The sequence below is a fragment of the Panthera uncia genome (assembly GCF_023721935.1).
Source record: "Panthera uncia isolate 11264 chromosome C1 unlocalized genomic scaffold, Puncia_PCG_1.0 HiC_scaffold_3, whole genome shotgun sequence".
Classification (NCBI taxonomy): Eukaryota; Metazoa; Chordata; class Mammalia; order Carnivora; family Felidae; genus Panthera; species Panthera uncia.
In genome coordinates this window covers 3,782,692-3,806,981 of record NW_026057584.1, presented here as the reverse complement: position 1 = coordinate 3,806,981, position 24,290 = coordinate 3,782,692, and the positions used below count along the sequence as shown (strand labels likewise).

General features: G+C 48.6%; 1 protein-coding gene across 4 annotated transcripts in view; it reads right to left on the bottom strand.

Annotated features, from left to right (window-relative positions):
• Positions 1-24,290, bottom strand: part of COL6A3 (collagen type VI alpha 3 chain) — an 80,567-nt gene that overhangs the window by 43,396 nt on the left and 12,881 nt on the right. For 3 of the 4 annotated variants that reach the window (XM_049614613.1, XM_049614614.1, XM_049614616.1), the window contains exons 2-7: positions 22,795-22,915; positions 10,294-10,878; positions 8,002-8,601; positions 6,100-6,672; positions 3,915-4,523; positions 1,263-1,868 (exon numbers count right to left, since the gene is read on the bottom strand). In XM_049614613.1, coding sequence (XP_049470570.1) covers positions 1,263-1,868; positions 3,915-4,523; positions 6,100-6,672; positions 8,002-8,601; positions 10,294-10,878; positions 22,795-22,885 — 3,064 coding nt within the window. In that variant the 5' untranslated portion in view covers positions 22,886-22,915. Of the gene's footprint in view, positions 1-1,262; positions 1,869-3,914; positions 4,524-6,099; positions 6,673-8,001; positions 8,602-10,293; positions 10,879-14,629; positions 15,233-20,666; positions 21,285-22,794; positions 22,916-24,290 lie in introns of all 4 variants that reach the window. The other variant, XM_049614617.1, reaches the window with a different exon arrangement.

Here is a 24,290-nt window from a genome sequence, read left to right as displayed (position 1 = left end):
GTGGCTCAGTCGGTTAAGCGTCCGACTTCAGCTCAGGTCACGATCTCGCGGTCCGCAAGTTCGAGCCCCGCGTCGGGCTCTGGGCTGATGGCTCAGAGCCTGGAGCCTGCTTCCGATTCTGTATCTCCCTCTCTCTCTGCCCCTCCCCCATTCATGCTGTGTCTCTCTCTGTCTCAAAAATAAATAAATGTTAAAAAAAAATTAAAAAAAAAACATAAACAGCATTTAGCAACTGGATTATCAGAATCTACAAAATCATGAGCTGTTACTACCAGAAGGGATCAAGATCTCCCAGAACATCATTGGTGTGCAAGAAGAGGGAGCCAGCTAAGGTCAAAAGTCCTCTCTGTCCAAGGCCACCACTTAGGTAGTGACACCCAGAGGATGCCAACTGTCTCCCAGTGTGCCACAACAGCTCCCCAGGTGTTTGACTCATGGTATTTCTTCTTGCCCACATATCCCTAGCATTTATACAATTTTTTTGTTTTCACTGTTATTTCCCCTATTTTCTTTATGTGAGTCTATTTTTGGCTACAAAACTAATCCAAAAGTCCTGGGAAAGATGAGCCATGTTTTCCTTTTAGTTAGAATTCTAGGTACTTCTTGGAGGCTATTTTATTAACTAGTCCTATGTTGCCACTCAACAAGTTCAGCCTGTCTTTTGCTTCACAAATCGTAGGGCTACTTGTAATGGAAACACAGCACAGCAAAAGCTGAGCAAGTCATAGAACTCAGCCATTTACACTGAGAAAGAGAAAAGCTGGCCCAGCACACAGAGCCAGGCCTTGGGTTCTCCTGTAGAACACAAAAGATTTCACAGAACGTCAGAATCATAGGTCCACACTGACAAAAAGAAGACGAAAATAACCAAACACCTGCCCTCCCTGCTAATAGGAACGACTACTGCTTCTTCACCATTTACAGCTGTAGCCATAAGATGAAGAAAGATACCAAATCGTAGAATTACTTCCACTTCTTGACAATATCCAATCCAGGCCAAATCGTATTTCCTTAAGCCTCCCACAAAATTGCCTACCACAGGCTCTGATCCTATCCTAAGACCTAACACCCTCTACTGAGATGCTCCGTGGTTCACCATCATGTGCATCCTCCCTCCTTGCAACAAGCCACTGACATAACTGGCTCAATATTAGGTGTCCCTTTATTTTAATTTAACTTATCATGAGTACTATGGATCTTTGAACCTGTTATTTTTTTATATCAAAAATACTCAGAGGGCAACAATAAATACCCCATCTTACCTGGAGAAGGATAGCGAGTGCTGGCTAGGATCCGCTGTATCTGCTCTGAGGTTAGGGTTGTGATGGGGGTCAGCAGTTTCTGCTCCAGGCTTGGCAGCTCCCGGAAGGTGCTCACCGAGAACACATACTCGGGGCTCAGGGAGATCTTAACCAACTGTTCCTGGTCTGCATTCCTTGCGACCGCAAATGGCGCCACACCAAACTGCTTGAGCTCTGCCGCGGAATCGTCTACCTCGTCATCAGACTTCCCAGAAGAAATGAGGACCAGGAACTGAGGGACACCCTCTTCAATCCGGCTTCCCAGTGGCCTCTTGAAGATATTCCTTGACACGTACTCCAGGGCACCCCCAATGTTGATCTGCCTCCCGCCTTTGGGCCTCAGCCGCCTCACTGCATTCTGTACCTCATCCTTACTGGAATGGGCATTCAGCAGAAATTCCACTCTGGGGTCCTCGCTGAACTGGATGACTGCCACCCGAGTCGTGTCGAAGCCCACGTCCAGGTAGTCGACCAGCCTCTCGATGAGGGTGCGGATGTACTGGAATTCAGGGCCAGCATTTTGGGACCCATCGATGAGAAAGACCACATCCTTCTTATTTCCAACACCTGCAAATCACATGTTACCACGGGTTTCACATTTGTTGGCACCAAATTCTTAGTGTTCATGAACCACCTCCCAGTCTGTCATGGAATCACTACCTGACGGGAAAAGTATCTTAATTCTGGCTATTATAGCTAAAATACCAGTCCCGGTAGTTAGTCCTGGCATTGCAGTGATTACAAGCCAGGGAGAAGAGGAAGAATCAGAAAAGGATAAAGAAGAGAAACTCTGAGGGAGGCAGAGACTAGATACACAAGAGCCATGTCTGGACCAAATAGGGATGGTGTTTCAGGAAGGAGGTGATCTTAACTGTGACATGCATCAGGCTCTCTTAGATCAAGCAGAAGGGCATCTGAGAATTGACCATTGGGTTTTTCCAGATGTAAAGACTTTGACAAGAGCGCTTTCTGTGGAGTGGCTACAGCGAATGACAGATGGGGGTGGGTTAAGAGAGGAATTGTAAAGATTGAGAGAATTCTTTTAAAAGATTCAGGCACTATTGGAGAGGGGAGCAGGTGTCAAGAGAGAGTTTTTAAGAAAGAAGAAAAAGTTATATGTTTATATTGTAAAGGGAATCATCCTTCCCACCCTCGTTGGAGAGCCAGTGAGGCAGGACAGAGAATGGTGAATGGCGCCCCTGGGTTGCTCAGAGGGGAAGGTGCCCTGGAGGCAGAGACAGCTCACCTGGAAACAGGTCAGGGCTGAGATATGGATAGCAGTTCTGGTAAGAAGAAGAGTGTAGAAGATGTGGGAAAGGAAGAAGGTGAAGGTAGAAAATACTCATTTTGAAGTGTGGGAGAGCAGCTATGCTATAGACATATATGCTTGTGTTTAAAATAAAGAAGTTGCATATGCACTATGACAAGATTTCCAAAGTGCATTCTTGGGAACACTGGTACCTAAGGAGGCATCATAGATAAAAGGACCCTGCAGCCAAATAAGTTTTGGAAATGTGTCATTCTTGTATTGGAGATATGCAAAACACATCAATTAGAGGGGGGGAACCTCTCTCTCTCTGTTTCCCAAACTTATTTGATCACAAACCATTTAGAACATTCCATGGAGGCCTATGGGGCCTGCCGCACTCTGTCCTGGACACCAGCGAGGAAACGCCAGCCCTTTTTAACAACACTATGTCAGTCACCCTCACCTCCTTCATTCACCCAAAGGGCACCGTATCTGGCATCTGACTCTTCTCTCACTTGCTTCTTCTACTCTCGGCTTCCTTCTGTTCCCCCCTGCCTTTCCCTTTTCCCCCTCTCCATGCCATGAGGCTTCAGATGGCACTCTGTAGGATGTAAGCCACAGGGAACAAGGATACTGCTGGCTTTCCACCACTGTGAGCCTTCCCACCCGAGTACCCTGGGGAGGCAGGCCCTCAGTGGGTATTTTGAGGGGGTTGGACACATCTTAGTGCCCCTTCAGCGGCCAGGCTCCCACTGTTTTCTAGTTTACTGTAACCAGGCCTAGAAAAGGGGCACAGGAACAATGAAACAGAATAAATCTTGCAGTCATAAGAGCAAGATGGGATTCTGCCAGTTAAGCCATTTACTTCTTAGCACCAGGCAAGCCAAAAGCAATCATCACTCTTGGGCTCTAGAAACACCAATATTTCAGAGACTGTGCCCCCAGCTGGGTGGACCCTATGGTCAAGCTCCCTCCCTGATCACAGAAGGCTGCCGACTGGACCTGCCAGGGGCAGCATAGAACTGACATTGAACTGGGGCCACCAGCTAGATGGCCCCGTCCCTTCTGATATCTGTGCAGAAGCCTCTACACAGACGTGGGGGGTCTGCACTAAAGCATGCACCTGCCCCTCTTTGAAACTTTAATTTGGCCCCAAACATGAATCTCAGCATGTCCCCAGGCCTGTATCACTTCCGGCCACTGAGACCAAAGGCACACGGCTCCTAATTCTTCATGAAAAGCCAGTCCCCGCCGCCCCCCCCCCCAAGGCAGAGGAAACCAACAGAGAACACTCAGAGCCCATGGGCCAAACGAGTAGCCCCGGATGTTTCTAGAAACAATGACCCAAGGAATCCCCTCCTTACCTGGGCTCGTTGGGGGGAGCAAAACTGGCTGCAGCCTGCTCAGCTCTTCCCGGCTGAGCTGAATCACTCTGTCGGAGATCACCTGCTGGACGGTCCCTAGCTGCCGGAAGGTGGGAATGGCCACGGCAAAGTCGGGGATAAAGGAGATGGTCTGCATCTCTGTGATGTCGGCGTTCCCGATGCCAATGCCGATGGGCACTGCCCCTCCCCTCTTCAGGACCACGGAGGGGCCCCTCACGTCATCCCCAGACCTGTCAGCCGTGAGGACGATCAGGAGCTGGGGGACACCTTCTGCTATCCTGCTTCCGGCCGAGCTGATCAGGATATTCCTCAGGACAAAGTCCAGGGCGGCCCCGGTGTTGGGGGCCGGGCCTCCCAGGAGGGCCAGCTTGCGTACGGCACTGACCACACTCTGCTGGTCCATGTATGAATTCAGGTAGAACTCAGGTCTGGTCCGGTCGCTGTACTGTACCACGGCCACACGAACCCGGTCTGGGCCCACATCCAGGGTCTCCACCACTCTCTGGACAAACTCTTTCAACAGAGGGAAGCCACTCCTGACACCCTCAGAGCCATCTATCAGAAACACCACATCCTTTTCACCTGAAACTGGGAGAGAGACAGCATCCATGACACACAGGACCCGAGAGGGACCATCTCCTACAGATCATGGAGGGCTGAAGAATGGCCCCACAAAGGTAGCCGATCGAGAATCCCCAGAACTGGTGAAGGGGACTTTGCAGGTATGACTGAATTAAGTGCTTGGGGAATGAGAAAATTATCCTGGATTATCCAGGCAGACCCAGTGCGATCAATCCCGTGTCCTTCTAAGAGGGAGAGGAGACGATGAGAGTTCAGGGAAGAACTTTAAGGTAGAAGCAGAGATCAGGGAAGAGAGAAGAGGGTTCGCTGCTGCTTTGAAGATGCAGGAAGGGTCCACAAGCCAAGGAGCGAAGGCCGCACGAGGCAAGGAAATGGATGACCCACCAGAGCTTCCCAAAGGAGTGCAATCTGGCTGACACCTTGCTTTTAGTCCAGTGAAACTGGTTTCGGATTGCTGACCTCGAAAACGGAAGACGATGCATTCATTTTGTTTTAAGCCACTAAATTTGGCACAGCGGCAATCAAAAATGAATACAGCAATACAGACAGGTAGGTAGATAGAAGGACAGGCCTTTAATTTAGAACCTTCGGTGCCTGTGCAGCATTGTCAACTTTCCAAGGTGTCCTCAAGAAACGGTGTCGGGCAGGGGAGAAACAGGACGGTACATCCGGCCTGCCCATTAGCATGTTGCACAGATGGGGGTTTCAAATGATTTGTTGTAAGTCACAGTGGGGCAACAGGGAAACGTACAGACCAGATGTCTGGGTTACCACCCAAAGCCAACAGCGTGTGGGCCCCATAGTCAATGTAGAAGTTCGAAATTCTCGGGTTTTTTCCCAAAGGGTTATAGGTGCAATTAACGACTTTCTTCACCGCATTTTTACCAATAAACGGAAAGCGGTTAAACACCAAGTCATGGTAATGTGGAGTAGCAGCTGGAAATTTTAGGTCAGCAGTTAGGGTGCGGATCTATCCCCCTCTCATCACACCTTGTATTCTTGGTAAGTGGACTGTGGATGAATTACAGCACGGTGAGACCCGCTTAAAATAAGATATTGGTAGATCATACGGAGGAAGACTGTTTTAGCTATAATGTATCCACGGGTATGGCTTTTATTGTGCTTATAGTAGAAATAGTGTTTTTAAATGGATTTTTAACTACTGATATGTCTAAATCTTTATCATGTACCTAATTATGAGAAATTCTTTTTTTAACTTATCGTTTTAATTTTTTTGAAGTTTTATCTTGAGATACGGGGGGGTGGGGGGTGGAGAGAGCACTCAAGGAGGGGAGGGGCAGAGACAGAGGGAGAGAGAATCCCAAGCAGGCTCCGCACTGTCAGCACAGAGCCCCACGCACAGCTCAAACTCATGAACCGTGAGATCGTGCCCTGAGCCAAAGTCAGAGGCTTAACCGACTGAGCCACCCAGGTGCCCCTAATTATTCTCATGTCACCCGGATTCTCCTGTTTTGCCCTGAGAACCGTTAGACAATTCAAGTGGGGAAAGAGCCAGCGGCCTACTGTCACTCATACCCTCCAGTACCGGGCCGCAGAAGCAACCAGAATTCCCATGCCATACCTGGTGTCGGCGCCCCATCCTGCACGGATTTTAAGAGATTGACGATCTGTGGTTGAAGGTCTCCGATCTTGGGGAGTGACTCCGCGGCCAGGATGAAGACGGGGGACGGCACCATCAGCTCCAGCTCGGCGGGATCTGCGTTCTTGGCCTGCAGTATGAAGGTCACCACCTGGCTCTGCTTCAGGTTGAGTGCCGGTGTGTCCAAACGATCCGAGGACCTTCCTGCAACTAGCAGCACCAGGAACTGAACCACTCCGTCCTCGATCCGGCTTCCGGCGGACTTCACAAAAATGTATCTCTGTGCGTACTCCAGCGCGTAGCCCAGGTTGAGGGCTTTGCCCGTCTTGATCTTCATTCTCTTCACGAGATTCAGGATCTCGGGCTTGTTCTGGTGCTCATCAAAACGGGACTCCACCCTGACATCATCGCTGTACTGAGCCACCGCAACCCGGGTCCCATCAGGCTTCACGTCAAGCTCGTCGATAACCTTGTAGAGAAAGTCGCGGACAGCAGGGAACTGGCCCACGAGATTGGCTGAGCCGTCAAAGAGGAACAGAATGTCTCGCTTGCTTTCTACAACAGAAGTAGGTTAGGACACAGTGAGGGATGAGAACCTAACGGGCACCAGAGTGACTTCAGCCCAGCGCCACTAGGATTTGGTAAGAGGGGGGTCACACAATTCATCTGATGATCACTGTACCAGCAAGAGGGGAGAAAACCCGTTGTCGAAGCCTGAAGCACCAGCTGTCATTAAGACACCCCATTTCAGAGCAGTTCATATCTGCAAAGGCCTAGAACCGGAGGGGTCTACCCGATCCCGCATCGTGCTTCTTCCACAAAGCAAGACAACAAAAGCCCCAGAGGGTCCTACTCTTGGTGACAATCACTGTAAGAGAACAGTGTTTTCAAGCCGTTATAAATCAAGCTACGGAAAATGTGGTCCTTACTGTCCTTTGTCTTAAAAACTGACCAGTCTTTAGCGCCAAAGGCTGATGTGGGTTAGCCACCCATAGATAAGTGAGTTGACACATATCTGCTCTAACTGGATTTTCTTTTCACTAAGTTTGCAGCTATGGGCCAGGACCCCAAATAGCACCCATCGTTGCTCTGTGGGTCAGGCTGTCTGTCAGTGCATCCCAATCTGCTATACTAAGCCAACAGAAAACAGGGCTGAAGGCCCACAGGGGGCCACAACATGTAGCATGTAACGGGAACATAATTTTCAGGTCAAACGGTTCTTGGAGGTATTTGATTAGGTTTCAAACTGGCTCGGTCTTGCTCCCCATCTGTGTGGTGTCCACAAGCTGGCAGGTCCCACGCATCCGGGCCTCAGCACCGTATTAATCTGCAAGAACGGTAATATTCCCGACTTCCTTTGGAAATCATTTTATCATCACATAAAGATGCAGCCCTTGTTGGGTTTGTAAAAAAATAACTTTTGTGTATACAGCAGATTTTGAACATGAAAGAATCATATAAATAAAATAACGTCAGTGTCTTTTTTTGTTGTTGTTTTCTTTTCCTATACTTAAGTTAGTTAATATTTCTAACCGGCCCCAACGCGCTCTCCGATACGAGAGGGGGTCAATCCCTCGCGCTCTCCCTTCCGTCTGGATGTGTGTTCCAGAAACTTCACGGGCACTGGGGCAAAAAAAGGTGGTGGGGGGAGCCGGGATAAGATGGGAGGGACATAAGCTGCATTTCCCAGACCTTTCTTTCATTAATGAACCTTAGACAGAGAACCTCAACTTGCTGGTACAGTGTCTCAAGCCCCCAGATTACTTCAAGCACAGAAATCCGGTCTTCCTTCTACAGTTCACCGCACGCTGGAGTTCAGGCTGGGCCACCTGCCACCGGGGAGGTGTTGGGGGAAGGGAGCCCCGCGCAGCTGGGGAGCTTTACCTGGCTGGGCGAATGGAACTTCCTCCACACCTCCACTAACATATGTGGTTAGGGGCTGAATCAGCTGCTGAGGCAAGGCTGGCAGGGAGCTGAAATCGTCCATGAGATACACCAGGCTCGGGTTAAAAGCGATCTGCTCAAGCTCTGCCTTATTCGCCTGGCTAGCTCCCACACAAAAGGTCAGGATGCCTGCGCGCGCTAGGGCGTTGGCAGCTTGCCCATAGGAGTCCTCGGACTGCCCGGCTGTGACCAGGAGCAAGAGCTGTGGCACGTGTTCGCGGATCCTGCTGCCGCCAGCTTCGGTGAAGTGGTTGGCATGGACATAGCTCAGGGCCGCGCCGGTGTTCAGGCCCGACCCCCCCTTGGGCTGCAGCTGCCTCAGATGAGCAAGCAAATCTGACTTTGTCTGGTATGTGTTTAGGGAGAACTCTGTTACTGGCGTGTCGCTAAATTGCACTAAACCGACACGGATATTGTCGCTGCCGACATCAAGGCTGTTAACTACGTTCATTACAAAGTCCCGCACATAAGGGAAATCGGTCTTGCCAACGTTGAACGATCCATCCAAAAGAAAGATGATATCCCTTTTGTTTACGTGAACTGCAGTGGAGCACAGAAAACAAAGTGAGACACAGACAACCACGGAGGGCATGCCACGTGTGCCTGCGACACGGGGCACACATGCCAACATTCAGAACACACAGACAGTCGGTGAGGCAAAGCACGTCCATCTCATAAAATATGGCAGAGGGCTGCATATTTTCCACCGGTGGCGGCTGGTGTTTGTGAGGCATATCGATAGCCAAGTTGACGAAACCAAGTTGGCTCGCGGAAAGATACAGTGCCAAAGTTAGGACGTTTGCAACGAACAAAAATGATCAGAATCCTCCAAGTGGAACATTCCTTCCCTAGAAGCGAACGCTACCAGGGACCTGTGCCTTTCTGCCTCAGTCCTATCTATGACCACGGTCACAGTCAGGTTTACGTGTGTGAGACGGGGGTCCCCGGGATTCACCTCTACACATTTGCAGAGAGATTTCCACTTACAGATAGATTACGAGTGTTAGCCCGAGTCCACCTGAGAACATGAGATCCTGAAGGTTTAAAAAAATAATAATAAAATTGGAATGTTCTCATCCTGAAGTATTCCTAGGACCAGCCCTTTGTCATTCCCTACCGGTACCCTTCTTCTGTGGGGAGTCACAGCATTGTCGGGCAATAATCCAATGGAGAGCCCGTAGGAATTCCTCCAAGGTGAGATAATAGCATCGTGGAAACACATTAAAGTACAAAAAGACTAGCTGCCACGTCTGGCTGAGGTTATACACACGATGAATCACAAGTAGAGTGCTCAAATTAGAGGATACGTAGCAACACATTTAGTACAACATGCCTTTAGGAAAATTATCTCCCCTCTCTTCCCTGGCGTCTCCCTAAAATTTAAACCTAACAACTAATTTCATCCTACGGTCTATCCATCAACTTTGGCCATGAAAGTGTGGACCGGAAGTGTGCAGGAGGTAAGGAGAAGAGAAGGAGGCTTTCGGAAGAGCAGAGAGCCTGGGGAGAAAGCATGCATCATGCAACGTGAGTCATGCATCCAACAGTCCTCCAGTGGTGCACTTGTGTGGCGGAAAAGCTGGTTGCCGTGATATTCATCTTCATTAAGGACGGCGAATTGTACTCATCCATTTGTAAGCTCATAGACTGCTATCGTGTCTTTCAAAATAACTTTTCCCTGACAATCATATTAAATGAAAGATTTTAGAAACCACTGGGCTTTTTGTCTCCATGCCCATTCACTGACTGAAGGAAAGGCCCTTAGAAAAAGGAGAGAGGGTTAATGTTCTGCACCGGTCGGGGCTGGGCCACTGAGAGGGGACTGTCAGCTCAGGAAAGCAAGAGCCAGGCCACATCTTGGTGGTGGCAGAAGGAGGCTGGACAGGAGTCACCGGGAGACACACAGCCCCGGGATCTGACAAGAGGTAACAACTGAGAAGTGACCTCCTAGGCCAGAAGCAGTAAGGACGAGTGGTCCTGGTCCTATAGCTTCCGTCCTAAGATTTCTACTTGATGATTTGGAAAGTTCATACAATTCTTATCATGTGGCATTTTAAAACATACATCTGTATCATATGGCATTTAAGTCACACAATCCCCAACTAAAGGAAGCCCGAAATAAATTCTGTTTATCACTCTCGTTTCCATCATTTAAGAGCCGTCTCTCATCTAAGCTCAAAGGCTCTGCCTGGAGACCACCCCGCTGTGCGTCTGACTTGCTCCGCACCATACCTTCAGTGGTTCCGGTGAGGGTCCTGAGAGGCGCCAGTAAGCCGGGCAACACGCCTTGCAAAGGGGCGGCTCGGAACTCGGCGGGGATGAACACCAGGGAGGAATCGAAAGCAATCTCTTCCAGCTCAGCCTGGTCGGCAACCTTGTTCCCAATGGCAAAGGACATGATGCTGCTTCTCTTCAGCTCCTGGGCAGGCTGGCTGATTTCATCTAGGGACTTACCGCCTGTAACCAGCACCAGAAGCTTTGGGACCCCCTCGGCGGCCCGGTAGCCAGCCGAGCTAGTGAACAGGTTATTCCGAACAAAGTCCAGAGCAGAGCCCGTGTACAGGGCCGAGCCTTCCATGGGCTTCATTCTCCGCACGGCGGCAATGACTTCCCTTTTACTGGGGTAGCTATTGAAATAAAACTCTGGCCTCACAGTGTCTGCGTACTGAGCCACTGCCACTTGGATAAGATCCTGTCCGATTTCCAGCCTCTGGATGACTTTGGCAATGAAGTCTCGGATTGCATTGAAGTTGGCCAGTCCCAGTGCGGATGAGCCATCCACCAGGAAAACTATGTCTCTCTTGTTGACTTCAATGACTGTAGGTAGCAACGTTATAAGGTGAGTACAATGGCCTTACCTGTCACATTCAACTATGACCGTCTCTACAGCTAACGCTACTCAAGGGGCACTCCCGTCTGCTCTGGCCAGTGTGAGGTCAGCGGGAGTCCCCGAAGAACCAGTCGTAACACACATCAGTGACAGCTGCATCCTCCCTATGGGGTGGCAGGTAGGGCTCCTGACCCACCCACCCCCACCCCCTTAGTACCTTTGACAAAATAGTTGCACAAAAACAAAATGAGCTTTAGCAACCACCTGTGCAGCATGTTGTCAGTAAAAAAGCCAGGAAGCCCTTTTCTACCAAAAGTCTGTAGGTTAGATTTTAGGGTTCAGAACGAAGCTAGATCTTAAATACTTAAAGGAGCAATCAGTGTCTACACAGAGGGCACTTCATCTCACAACTGTGACTTCATAAACACCTTCTGCCAAGTACAAAAGTATAGAGCAGGCACACCCCCGTTGTCTTCCGTTCTCTTCTCCGTGCCTGGGTTTTTCAGGCAATGAAAAAAAAAACAATTCCTTGACATCACAAAACTTATAAAAAGGAAATCGATGTCAAAACCAGCAAGAGGCACAGAAGGATTTTCATTTAAGAGACCTGCACCATGATGGTGCAACTTACGTATCAGGACTGTGATAAACTACAAAGCAAAGACAGCTGGGCAAGGTCACTAGCTTGTGACTCTAAGCCTGTGTCCACCTGCCATACGCCCACCTGAGCTGTGGGCACAAAGTACCGTGTCAGGCATGACACTCAATCCAAAAACCTGCTAGGACTTCCAACACTCACAAGGATATAGAGGGAGGAGTGCTTACAGTTTATTAAGTATCTGGACGTGAGGAGGCCTCCAATACTCCACACTGTCGGATGGATTATATACCTTGACGTTTGACTATACGGACATCACTAGTGCAAACTCTCCTCTTTAAGAGAAAACACGTAGGGGCGCCTCAGTGGCTCAGTTGGTTCAGCATCCAACTTCAGCTCAGGTCATGATCTCAAAGCTCATGAGTTCGAGCCCCGCGTCGGGCTCTGTGCTGACAGCTCAGAGGCTGGAGCCTGCTTCAGATTCTGTGTCTCCTTCTCTCTCTTCCCCTCCCCCACTCGCGCTCAGTCTCTCTCTCTCTCTCTCTCTCTCTCTCTCTCTCTCTCAAAAATAAATAAAACATCAAAAGAATTTTTACGAAAAGAGAAAACACGTAAATGCACACATAGATGCAAAGCACACAAGGACAGGCACATGGAGACCACTGCTTTGGCATCAACTTGTGGTACAAAGAATGAATTCCAAGTCCTTAAGTTCTCCGTAGAGACATGCATACACACGGGATTCTCCCTCAATGTACGTGCGAAAGACACGGAATGCCACACGGCCCTGCCCTCTCCTTCCCTCAACATGTACGTAAAAGACATACATATATGCACACATATGCATGTATGCACAGTTAACCACATGTGTGGCATTTCATGCACACATGGATAGTGAACCTGCCTGGAGGCACACACACACACATAGCCCTCCTACACCATTGATGTAGAAGTGCTACTGAGATTCCGGCATCCCATGCCTGTATAGACATATATGTATGCAATATACACGGGAGATGAATAAAAAGACAGGTCAGCTCTCACCCCGACCAGCAGGCTGACTCACTCAGCTGTTGAGTGGCAGCCCCCCCCCCACCTCCAGTAAGCGACGTCCCCCTTCCTGGCATGTGATGCCAACCCAAACAGAGCTGTCTTCTGCTCGGACTGGGTTTGAAACACCCTTGTCGGGAGGTGAAACTGAAGGTCCTGCCAGTCAGTGGGCTGCTGGCCTCACCTGCACCACTACCCCCTGCAGGGTGCGTCCTCTGCCCTCACCCGCTTCTCCCGCCCCTCCTCTCCATGCGCCCCCAGCACTGCAGTGACACTGATCTGCCAGGGCCTCCAGTGACCTGCACGTGTGGACACACGCAGTGGGGCTCCTGGTCTCGTTCTCCTCAGCTTCTTAGCAGCTCGGGGCCCTGGCAACCTCTCCAGCCCTTGAGACACGCCGTCGGCACTAGGCTTCACGCTCACCCCCTAAACTGGTTGCTTCTCCAGCCTCCATGTATCAAACGAGTTCCAGCCCCGCGGCCTGCTGAAAGTTCTGGAAAGCAGCCAGGCTCCTTGGTGCCCCAGAGCCACGGCTCCTGGAACACCGTCCCTTTGTTCTTCACCTGCTGCCCCCTTTCTATCTTGTGGCTTCTCCAACTGGCCTTCCCCGGCCACCCTGTCCAAAGCTCTCTCCCCCTGTTCTTCTGTGTACAGCCCCACACAACTTCTGACCCTCGGAATATTTGCGTCTGGACACTGGCCCCCATTTCCACCACCTCCCCATTATCCCGCAACAGGCCGGCGGCCACATCTCTCTCATCCACCAGGAAGCACTGTGTATCCAGCTCAGACCAGATCGCCAGGGACATTTATTAACTATTACAAATCGGTCACAAGGATTAAAGATGCTGTCCGCACGTGAGGAGGTAATATTCGAGCTAGCTAGGGAAAACTGAAATGTGAGCAACGTGTTGCTACAAATAAAAAGAAGAATTTGAAACTTCTCCTGGAACAGAAATCTCTTCATCCAGGGGAACTCCTCTCTCGTACATTCAAGAAATCAGAGCCCAGGGTGGTTGCGCAGCCTGCCCAGGATCACACAGCTGGTTAACGTAAGAGCGGGGACCGAAGGCCAGGTCTCCCGGCTACAGCCCTGCTGCTCCCTCATCGTTTACAAAAGCTACGGAAACCATCCGTGTGTGTCCACACGCACACGAGCCTGGAGCAACCTTGGTAAGTTGTAGTCCGATGAGAGGGAGGTCTAGAAATATCAAGCGAATTTTCAGGATGTAATTCTGCATCAATTCTGATTTTCCCTACCCGGTGATAATGCAGAAGACCATTGGTAATTACCTCTGGCAGACAGGGGAGATCACCAACTAATGTAAGTTGGCACAACCGGATCTGCCTTGAGGCTCAGCTGCCTCAGCGCCAGGCAAAACCGTATTCTTATTTCCATTTTGAAAAACACATTCTCCTCCCACACTTGTTAAATGCGTATTCGTTACGTGATGCGATTCGTTTGATGTTTATAAACGAGTCCCGTTGGGCTATTTTGCCAAAGGCCCTCAGTTTGAATGGATGTACGTCATGACCTCACGACTCAATGCAACTACTCCGAAACTTGAGAAGCACAGGAAAATGGTTTCTCGTAAATATCCCGCCAAGTGAGCATTGTGTGGTTTCTTACCTTCAGAAGCGCAGCTCTCAATACCCAGCACAGAAAGGGCCCCACGGGGCAGCCCTCACCTACCTGCAAGGGCGCTTGTAACACGCGGGCTTAGAGGCCGTGCCATCGTCCTGGACTAATTTTCTCAGAATTGTAATGAGCCCCTGAGATCCATTTTTCAGATGACTGGATCGCAAGTGAATAATACAATGATGTTGAATAGTCTCCAAGTACCGGCTTTCTTGAATTCGCCTCAAAAGCACACTTCCTCGACAACGCACGTGGTAACGAGAGCTTTCCACTCACTCATGGATCTTTTGTGTTGCACCCCCGAGAGCTAGCCTATCTCAGAAGGACCCCGCCGTGGGTACTTACAGGTTCTCCTGAGGCGCAGCGTTCTGGAGGTGCCTGCCTTGTTTCTACAAAAACCAACACACAGAACACCCCACTCCCACACAGATGGCGAGGAGAGCATACGTACCTTCTGTGACAATGGTTGGCGGTTGTAAGACAATGCGCCTTTGGGCCACGCCAACAATGTACAGCAGTAATTGCTCCTGGAGGTCCCCAAAGCTACGGAATTCCGGGACAGTAAACACCAAGTTGTCACTGGTAGCTATGTGCTGAAGCTCTGCCCTGGAGGCGGCCTGGGTTCCGAGGCCAAACGAGAACACGCTAGCCTGTTTCAGTGCTATGACCCCGTCGCGGATCTCGTCACTAGAAGGCCCGGCGCTTATGAGGACCAGCACCTGGGGAACCCCTTCCTCCACTCGGCTGCCCCCTGCCTGGGTGAAGTGGTTCTCCACCACGAAATCCAGGGCCAGGCCGATATTGGCCAGCTCCCCACCAGTGAACGCAAGGGCTTTCACTGCATCCAGAACCTGCACCTTGGTGGAGTAGGTGTCCAAGGAGAACATGGTTCTGGGCTCATCGCTATACTGGACCACCCCCACTCGGATCTGCTGAGTTCCAACCGAGAGTCTCTCAAGGAGATTTACAAGGAAGTCGCGAATGACTGCAAAATGGACACTTCCGGTGTTGTTTGATCCATCAATAAGGAAAATAATGTCAGCAGAGTCTTGTGCTTTAAAAGAAAGAAATGCAAAAAATGTGAAAGCGTTAGAACAAGTGACCACATGCATTGTTCAGTGTTCTGACATGTTTCTTTGGAAACCAATAAGAAACACGAAATACGGACAAACAAAACACATGTTGATTAAGGAATGTGAAATTCTCTTTTAGTTCTGCATTCTGAATGGATAAGAGGCAACTCCTCGGGAACGATGGCGTAAAATAGGAACATTTATATCAAATGTTCATTTGTACCATCTTTTTAGTTACAATTCAAAACATCATATTCACTTTTCTGGGGGAAGAATCATGAGTACGTATTCCAGAAATTTCTACTAAATTTGGAGGGAAACGTTGTTACGTGGAATTGTGCGTTACCATACCTACAGGAGGTCCAAACATGATTTCTAATTTTTGGATGTTTCTCTCATAATCCTCAAGTGCTTATAGGAATTTTCTTTGCCCAAATCCACAGCTACGAAACAGAAGCTCAGAGTCAGGGTTTGGTGACTTATCATCCCAGCATGTTGAACACCTGATTCCTGGAATGACTACTGTTTCTTCTCTTTAAAAACCAAGATGGTGGCCTGCACGCAACTTTGTGAATTTGAAAGGAAGAACTCAAGCTACACTTCAAGTTTTAATCTTAAAAATATCTGATAAATGTTTGATCTTCTCTTCTCATACGATATTGAGTTGCGTGGAACTCACCTGCAGGTCTGGGATTAGGCTAGATGTTTTGTTCACGTACTTTTGCTATTGCCTCTGTATTCAATCACATAATGCAGAACAATGTTAAGCAGAGTGATATGAAACCAGTCATGACATAATTATCCAACCTTATTTTTATGACGTCCTAAACTGACTGCCTAGCGAGACCATGAGCCTCTAATAAACTCTGGATCAGAATTAGTTCTGGGGTCATACAGATGGACAAAAAAACGGGGACCTTGGCCTCTTTCCTCCTTACAATGGCAAACTAGAAACTTCCATCCCACTACGGAAAATGGGGACTTCACAGAAGCATTGGGTAAGGAGTAACAATTAATAATCTATAAACCTGAATGAAATATTTCAAAGGCTCCACTAGAAAATTTAAATTGGACTGATTTAAAACTAGAGGAAAAGAAAAATTATTCTGGTGAATGTTTTTTAATAACTTAAGTGTGTGTTAGGAACAGGAAAAGACTGTATGTGAGCATATGTGATATTTATATTCTGAGATTTTTAGGAAGCTATATTTGGGATATAATCACAACATTGTATGTAAGACCATGAGTTCTGATCTTTCTCATGACAGTGAACATTTTATGTTTAAAATTAATTTTTCCTTGTGCCAGAAAAAGTTGCTCCCCTTTTCACTGTGGAAACAGGATACAAATCTTATCTCATAAAATTAAAGAATTCCGCTACAGTGAAACTATGTTCTTACTCAAGTTCCCTCATATGAAAGCTGAGCCAGAGGTTGCCTGAATCAGAAGAACTCTTCCTCCCCTCACACACAATCCCTGACAACGTTCTTGCAGGTGAATCCCTTGCACAGGGAAAGATAATAGCTTGGAAACATGAGGGTTAATGAGAAGGATAAAATTTGGATAATAAGATCTTGTGTTTTTAACAAGTGTCACACAAAAGTATGAAATAAGAGTGGGCCTTTGCTAAGAATCCCAACGCATTTGCTTTTTCTTTAGCCAAAACATAAGATTCCTGAAGGACCTTGGGAGGGCGCAGTGCCATAGAAATGGCCCGCATCATCATATGAGCCGTAGGCTCTGTCCATCACACCACTGTATCCCTCAACCTCTCCCTGGCGTGAACCAATGACCCTGAGAGACCGTAAAAGATGTGCATACCAATAAAAGAAGGATTAGCTAGGAGCCTTGGGTCCTCAGGAAGAGAGAAACGATAACCTAATACATAGGATGACACATTCCTTATTCGTTTATTAATTTTTACTTAATTTATTACATTATCTTTTTTGGCTGCAATTTATAATAGTGTACAAATTAAGAGAAACCCTGTGGGAAAACCCTTGACCCTTTCTCCTCCTAAAGGCTGAACTGCTGCAGGTCATAGAAAAATGTTGGATAATTTGTCATCACTGAAAAAACAACATTGTCCTCTTACGCACACAATGATGGGACACACATTGGCATGCTGTGTTATCCAGGTGAGCTGAAGCCTCAAACAGACACAAGAGCTGTGGGTTCTTGTGTACAGCAAGGCGTACCGATGACCAGCTTTAAGTCTAAGGATAATCAGCTCTAACTAAAATTTACAACGTGAAGTTGCCTGGTTTTCCGCTTTCGTGGCTCACGTATCACACACACCCTTCTGGGGCATTTTCCATAGAAAACTTTCACCGTGTCCATGGAAAAGTCAGGCTCCTTCAACACTGTTGGAAACATTCTTTTCTGGAGCACACTGATGTGGGCACAATGCCTTCCTCAGCTCGTGGGATGCTTCCTTTTTTTTTTTTTTTTTAAGAAAAATTAAAGAGATCGTATGTGTGTTTCCTCTGCAAACACAAAACTGTAGATCGATTCCGTGAGTGCTTTAAATGTTCATCTTTTGCAAAGAAGAGAAGGCTCACACTGAAATCCTCACCGAATACAGACCACTTTGGGCTTTCACTTCAGAGCACAGCTCTTGCATTTTAGTGATGTGCATTTATAAAAGGATGACAAAGAGATTTTTAAAGAACACCACCTTCAGAGACTGATTATGTGAGTAGAGTTCATTTAGAACAGGGGGGACCATTAACGTTTTATACACACCATAGATTACGGTCAAGAACACTCTATGGGGAAGAGTTACCCAGTGGACAGGTAATGGGAAGAAATGGCCCTAACTCACTAGCAATCTCTAGAATGCCCTCTGGAAGCAGAGGATTATTATTATTTTACGTTTATGCTGCGGAACATGCAATGGTAGGTGATACTGGAGGAATTGCAGAGTGAAGTTAATCAGAAAAGACAACATAAACGGATTAATTTTCCACCACGGAGCTGCTAGTGGCTTGGACACTAGAAGACAGAGATGCTTTCTTGGCATAAAAACAAAGGTTTTTTTTCATCTGTGTGGAAACGTACCATGTTGAAAGGCTCATTTAGCATTCATGGAAGAATACGATTGTTCATTTAAACATAAAAGCAAACTCGTCCGCTCTTTTCCCTCACTTGGCCAAAACAGCAATAAAGAAAAGATGTCTTGTGTCTCCACGGACCCCTTCACCCTTCTGACATGGATCACTTATCATCCCTATATTCAGAAATGTGATGATCGGTGAAAAGTCAGTATAGGCAGCCTCACAGCATCCCCTTGTTCCCCGGAGATTTTGGTTTGGGATGCTCTGGGGGTGGGGAGGGGGGTCCCACCTTCTTCTCCTATAATCTGGCAGGATCAACACATGTATCATGAAACACGGGTGAGGCATGTCACTTGTAGCACAGAACGCTTTTTGGGGTTAAACGGGCAGAATCCAGACTGTCACCCGCTCCTCTGTCAGAAGCAGAGCCTCTGGCAGGACATTAGCATTCCCACCGCTGTCAGAGTTGAAATCATGGGCAACCACTGGGCAGACCATGTTATGAACAGCCTCCCGACACGCCTTGTGGGTGGTTAGTTCTGAAACCCTTCTCCCACCCAAGCTCTGCCTGCCCAGGACGACTGGTTCCTTCTCCTGACCTCTAGTCATATTGTTCCCTAACCCCTGCTTTCTGAATCTGTTACAAAAACCTGACGTCCATACCGTTTACCTACAATTCCCCCGTTATCCTGATTGCAGTCCAGAAAGCCCTCCCTTTCTCCAGACTCCATGTGCCCCTTCTGTCTTTCCACAAGCCCCTCCCGTGTGGCCCTTTAGATTGACCAATTTAGGGGCGCCTGGGGGGCTCAGTCGGTTAAGCGTCCCACTTCGGCACAGGTCATGATCGCGTGGTCCGTGGGTTCAAACCCCACGTCGGGCTCTGTGCTGACAGCTCGGAGCCTGGAGCCCACTTCGGGTTCCGTGTCTCCCTCTCTCTCCGCCCCTCCCCAGCTCTTGCTCTCTGTCTCTCAAAAATAAATAGACACTAAAAAGTTAGATTGGCCAATTTATGTCTCAAAATCCCCAGTCTTGCTTCTCCCTGCCCCATCCAACATGTCACCCTGCCTCCCGCCTCCTGTTTTTGAGCCCTCTGGGGGGCAACCACTTTTGAAAGCGTAGGAGAAAAGCGGGCTGTGAATCCCGCTCCTGTGATCTCCTCCTGGGGCCGGTGCGGAGGCTGCCTGTCCCCTCCACCCCCTTGCATTCAGACAATCACCCGCCTCCCCAGCTAAGCGCACTGAAGGGACCTGCAACCTTCCTTGGGTTTCCCTTATATCCCGCTCAGCCTGCAGCCACACGGCACACCTGTGCTCCTCTCCAGAGACTTTAACGTCTATGTGGCTAACCTTCCCGAGCACCGGCCTCCCAGGTCCCCAGCGGCCCCCTGTCCACCGTGCCCTACGCACGTGAGGGCCACCCTGTGAGCATCTCGCAAAACTACTGCACCCCCATGATGTGCCCTTGGTCTCCCTCCATACGCTGTGGTGGCAGCGTCCCCCAGGTCCCATGACCAGCGGTCTCTAGGACTCCTCCCCTTCCCGGCCCCCGTGGGCTCGTCCCCCTCCTCCCCACTGGGCAGGACCCCCTCGTGGGCTGCTGCAGGAACTCACTTGCCACCATTCTGGATTTCCTTCCCAAGAAGATCCTCCTGCCCCTCCATCACTCTCTCTTTGCAAGCCCTGCCGTGCGTTCACAACACGGTGCTCTCTCTCCAGGACACGGGTTCTCTGTCCCAGTAACAGATGCGAGGGATTTTGTGAGCTGCCCGCCTGGCCACGCTGAAGCTTCCTTGGCTAAGGATCACAGAAGTCCCTCCCGTGGGGTCATAATATGAGAATGGGGTTTTTTAGAGTTAAAATCTAACTGTTTCCGGGTGCCTGGGTGGCTCAGTCAATTAAGCGTCCGTCCGACTCTTGGTTTCGACTCAGGTCATGATCTCACAGTCGTTGAGTTCAAGCCCCACATCGGACTCTGGGTGGACAGTGCAGAGCCTGCTTGGGATTCTCTCTCTCCCTCTCTCCTTCTCTCTCTGCCCTTCCCCTGCTCGATTTGTCTCTCTCTCTCTCTCTCTCTCTCTCAAAACAAGTCAACTTAAAAAAAAAGCACTTTTTTAAATAAAATAAAATTTAATTGTTTCGGAAAACACCCTCCTGGAGGCAGGGGAAAGTGCTACCTTAGAAGAAGGCGACACAGCGTGGTCAAACCTTTGTTTTTACACCTGTGAACAGCCATCTCTTCCCGGTCCCGCCCCCCCCCCCCCCCCACCTTTTAGCCACAGTGTCGCTTTAATGCCAGCAGTTGCCAAGCTTATCTCCAAAGAACAGCGAGGCAGGCAGCAGCTTGGCAATGGTGCCATTACCTGTGATGTCTTTAAGGGTCTCTGTGCCTCCAGCCCCTTCTGGAGCCACGGATGACTGCACACAGGACACTAAGCTTCCTACTATGTCGTGAAGTGAGGTAAAATTCTCTAGGTTGAACACATGCATATTGAGCGGTTCGCTCGCTATTTCTCTTAACGCTCCTTCATCTGAATCCTCAACTCCAATTGCAAACACGTTAACATCAGCAGACTTAAGTTCCGCTGAAGGCAGAGCAAGGCCGTCGTCCGAGTGTCCACTGGTCAACACTACAATAACCTGAGGGACTCCGTCACTGGCCCGGCTTCCAGCAGCCTCAGTGAGGTGATTCTGCATTACGTATTCTAATCCTTTTCCAGTCTGATTGCTTCCCCCAATATAAGACATGTTGGAAATGTGGGAGAGGACTTCTTGATTAGTACGGTACGTATTTAACAGGAACTCGGTATGTGGGTTGCCGTTGAACTGGACCAGAGCAAAATGGAAATCATTTTCTCCCACAGCTAAAGATTTTATAACATCATATAGAAACTCTCGAACAAGTTGGAAATGTTCCTTTCCAATGCTCCAAGAGGAATCCACTAGAAATATTATATCGGCAGCGGCACCATTTTTGACATCTTTAAAAAAAGACATTGGTTTAGATTTTTCTCCTGTTCGGCAATTACTTCCTATCGGCGCAAAGCCTTCCTAACCTAACTCGGCTTACGCTGTGCTGTTAGCTGAGTGGCCCGCACCTCGCTTGCACTACGGGCAGGCGGGAGGACTTTACCTGAGGGGCAGGGACCTGGGCACAGGGACAGCTGTTGGTCAGCAACCCTTGGCCCAACTTCCATATGCAATGAACCCCATCCATGAACCAGTAGAAGGCTCCAGAATGGGGGAGAAAACATTCCCTGGCGTGTCTTTTAACTCAAGCGTGATTCTCTGTGACAGTTTGAGCCCCGACACCCACCTGATGAGACCAGGCTACGCCATCAGAGATAACCAACCGCCATTTTAAAAATTCCTTCTTCATTTTTGGTCTGAAACGGGGCCTCGAGAAGAAGGAACAGTGAAAATGGCCGCTTTACGTTAACTAGCGTCCGATGCTTGGCGTACTTTGCCAGAAAAATACACATGGCAAGTATGTCTTCCCTACGTGAAGACTTCCATAACTGGAGAGAAAGGAAAGGTCTCATTGTTCCCAGACTTTTTGGCATGAAGAAAGGCACCCTAACTAGTCACTATATATTTTTCAGGGCCAGAAGAGTCTTTGCAGATGTGGGATATTATTTATCTTTCTCAAAGACAGTGGGAGCAGGAAGCTCAGGGCGCCAGGCTGGGGGTGCCCGAGGAGGGCCCTTCTGCGGCTGTGGGCCAGGCTGGCTGCACACAGCCAGCTCCCAGACTCTACTTACCTCAGGCTGCCCTGATGCCCCAAGCAATGCTCCCCTTTCCTTGAGGTGGCATTCACCTCCCACCATCTAAGGACCACCGCGTCCAGTGGGAGAATCCCCGCCCAAGACCCAACTCTCCAGGCAAAGGAGAGAGAGACTCAAGGCCATCCCTCCAAACTCATAGTGCGTGAAGCATTTCTAAGTTTTCCAAAACTCTGCAAGCAAATTCTTAAGAGGGTTCATTTGGATCTTTTTTTTTTTTTTTCCATCATTTGGGGAAATGTTTTTTTTCCAGACTTGATTCTAGATGAAAACTGTCTTTTTGTATCCAGAATTATACAAAGAGGGTGATCTGGGTGTTTTGTTTTCAAGGAAAATAATGCTTACTCTCAATAATTGTCTCGTCCTGGTTTTAGGTGCCGTGAGATCAAACCAGGGCCAGGAGTGCGGAAAAGCCCTTCATTTTGGTGAAATGTCTGTGACACAAATGTTCGCTCATACCCAGTGTGAAAACAAACCACTTGCGAACCAACTCCAAGATATCAACCCAAGGGTTAGTAAAAGTAGGCCATCTCTCACTGGATACAGAGCATCTGGAGAAGTCTGTGCGTTGAACGAACATCCTGAGACAAAGGGCCCCACCATCCCCTACGTCACATCTAAGTTCTGGCTCAAGCTCACGAGGTCTAAGATCAAAACATCAGAGAGCACCTTCCTCTGAATAAAAGTAAGAAGTGTTTCTGGATCTTACCTGCTTGCTGCTGTTGGGCACGGGTAAGAGAAAAGCCTGAGAGAAAGAGGCAAAAGGTGGCCACCAAGGGCAAATGTCGATGTTTCCTCATTTTGAACGTGTCTAAGCACCAAGTGGGAACCTAAACAAGAAAAGAGGGTGGAGGCAAAATGATCAGTTCTGGTGCTCAGATTACAAACCAACGCACCAAGGATTTAGCCCTTCTACGAAAAGGAGTGTTGACTACACAGTCAGTGAAAATCTTTGAATCCCGTGATTGTACTCCTTTGGTTGTACCTAAAACAAAACCAAACAAAATGGGTAATTAAACCTTCGTTCCTCTCAGACTGAGACAGGCCACAACAGCATGTCACCAGAAAATGGCAGAGAAAGAGAGAGGGAGAGAGAGAGAGAGTCAAGGGTAAAGGTATTTGTGGCCGCAGAAAGTGGTGGGTCTGCGACACCCAGCTTAACTGTAGATCGTGTCTGAAAGAATCCCCCAGGAAATCTTCAGTTCATGGAGAGAATGGGCTTTGCCCAAATCAGAGCATGTGCCAACACGGCCATGGCCTCTGGGACCACTGCAAATCTTGCCCTCGTTCCTGTTGCTTTTTTTTTTATTTTTTTTAATGTTTTTATTTATTTTTGAGACAGAGACAGAGCATGTGCTGAGCTGTCGGCACAGAGCCCGACACGGGGCTCAAACTCACGGACTGTGAGATCATGACCTGAGCTGAAGTCGACGCTTAACCGACTGAGCCACCCAGGCGCCCCGCCCTTGTTCCCGTTTAGCACTTTTTTCCCAGCAAAATCCTGCTGTGTGCCAACCACCAATCTCAGAATGAAAGAAGCCCAGGGCCATTGAATTAACAAGCCTGTGAAGCCAGACCTGAGGGCGGACCACCTGGTGGCATGGTCTCCCATCCCCACGCACCAGCTGGTGGCCGCAAGCGTGACTTCCAACCAGCCACACTCACGTTCAGATGGGCAGATCTTTGCCCCGCAAACAAAACCCTCTCCTCACCCCAAACCAGAAGGCACCCTCCTCTGTCAAAATTCCAATGGCCTTTTTTGTAGAAATCTGGGGGGAAACATCCTAAAATCATTTGGAAGTTCAAAAGAGCCAGAGAGCCACAGTGATCTTGAGAAACTAAGAAAGAAAAATATAGCTGGAGGTGTCACGTTTCCTGATTTCAAAACGTATTACAAAGCTACGGTAATCACGACAATATGGTAATAGAATAAAGACAGGCATGTAGGTCGATAGAATAAAACAGAGATGCCAGAAGTGTCCCTCACCTCACTTATATGGCTAAATGATCCTTCATAAGGGTGTTCAGGTGACACAGTAAGAGAGAATAGTCTCTTCAACAAATGGTGCTGTGAAAAGTGCATCTCCACATGCAAAAGAACAAAATTAGACGCTTCCCTTATAATACTCACAAAAGGGAACTCAAAATGGGGTCAGAGATCGAAATGTAAGACCTGAAACTATAAAACTCCTAGAAGAAAATAGA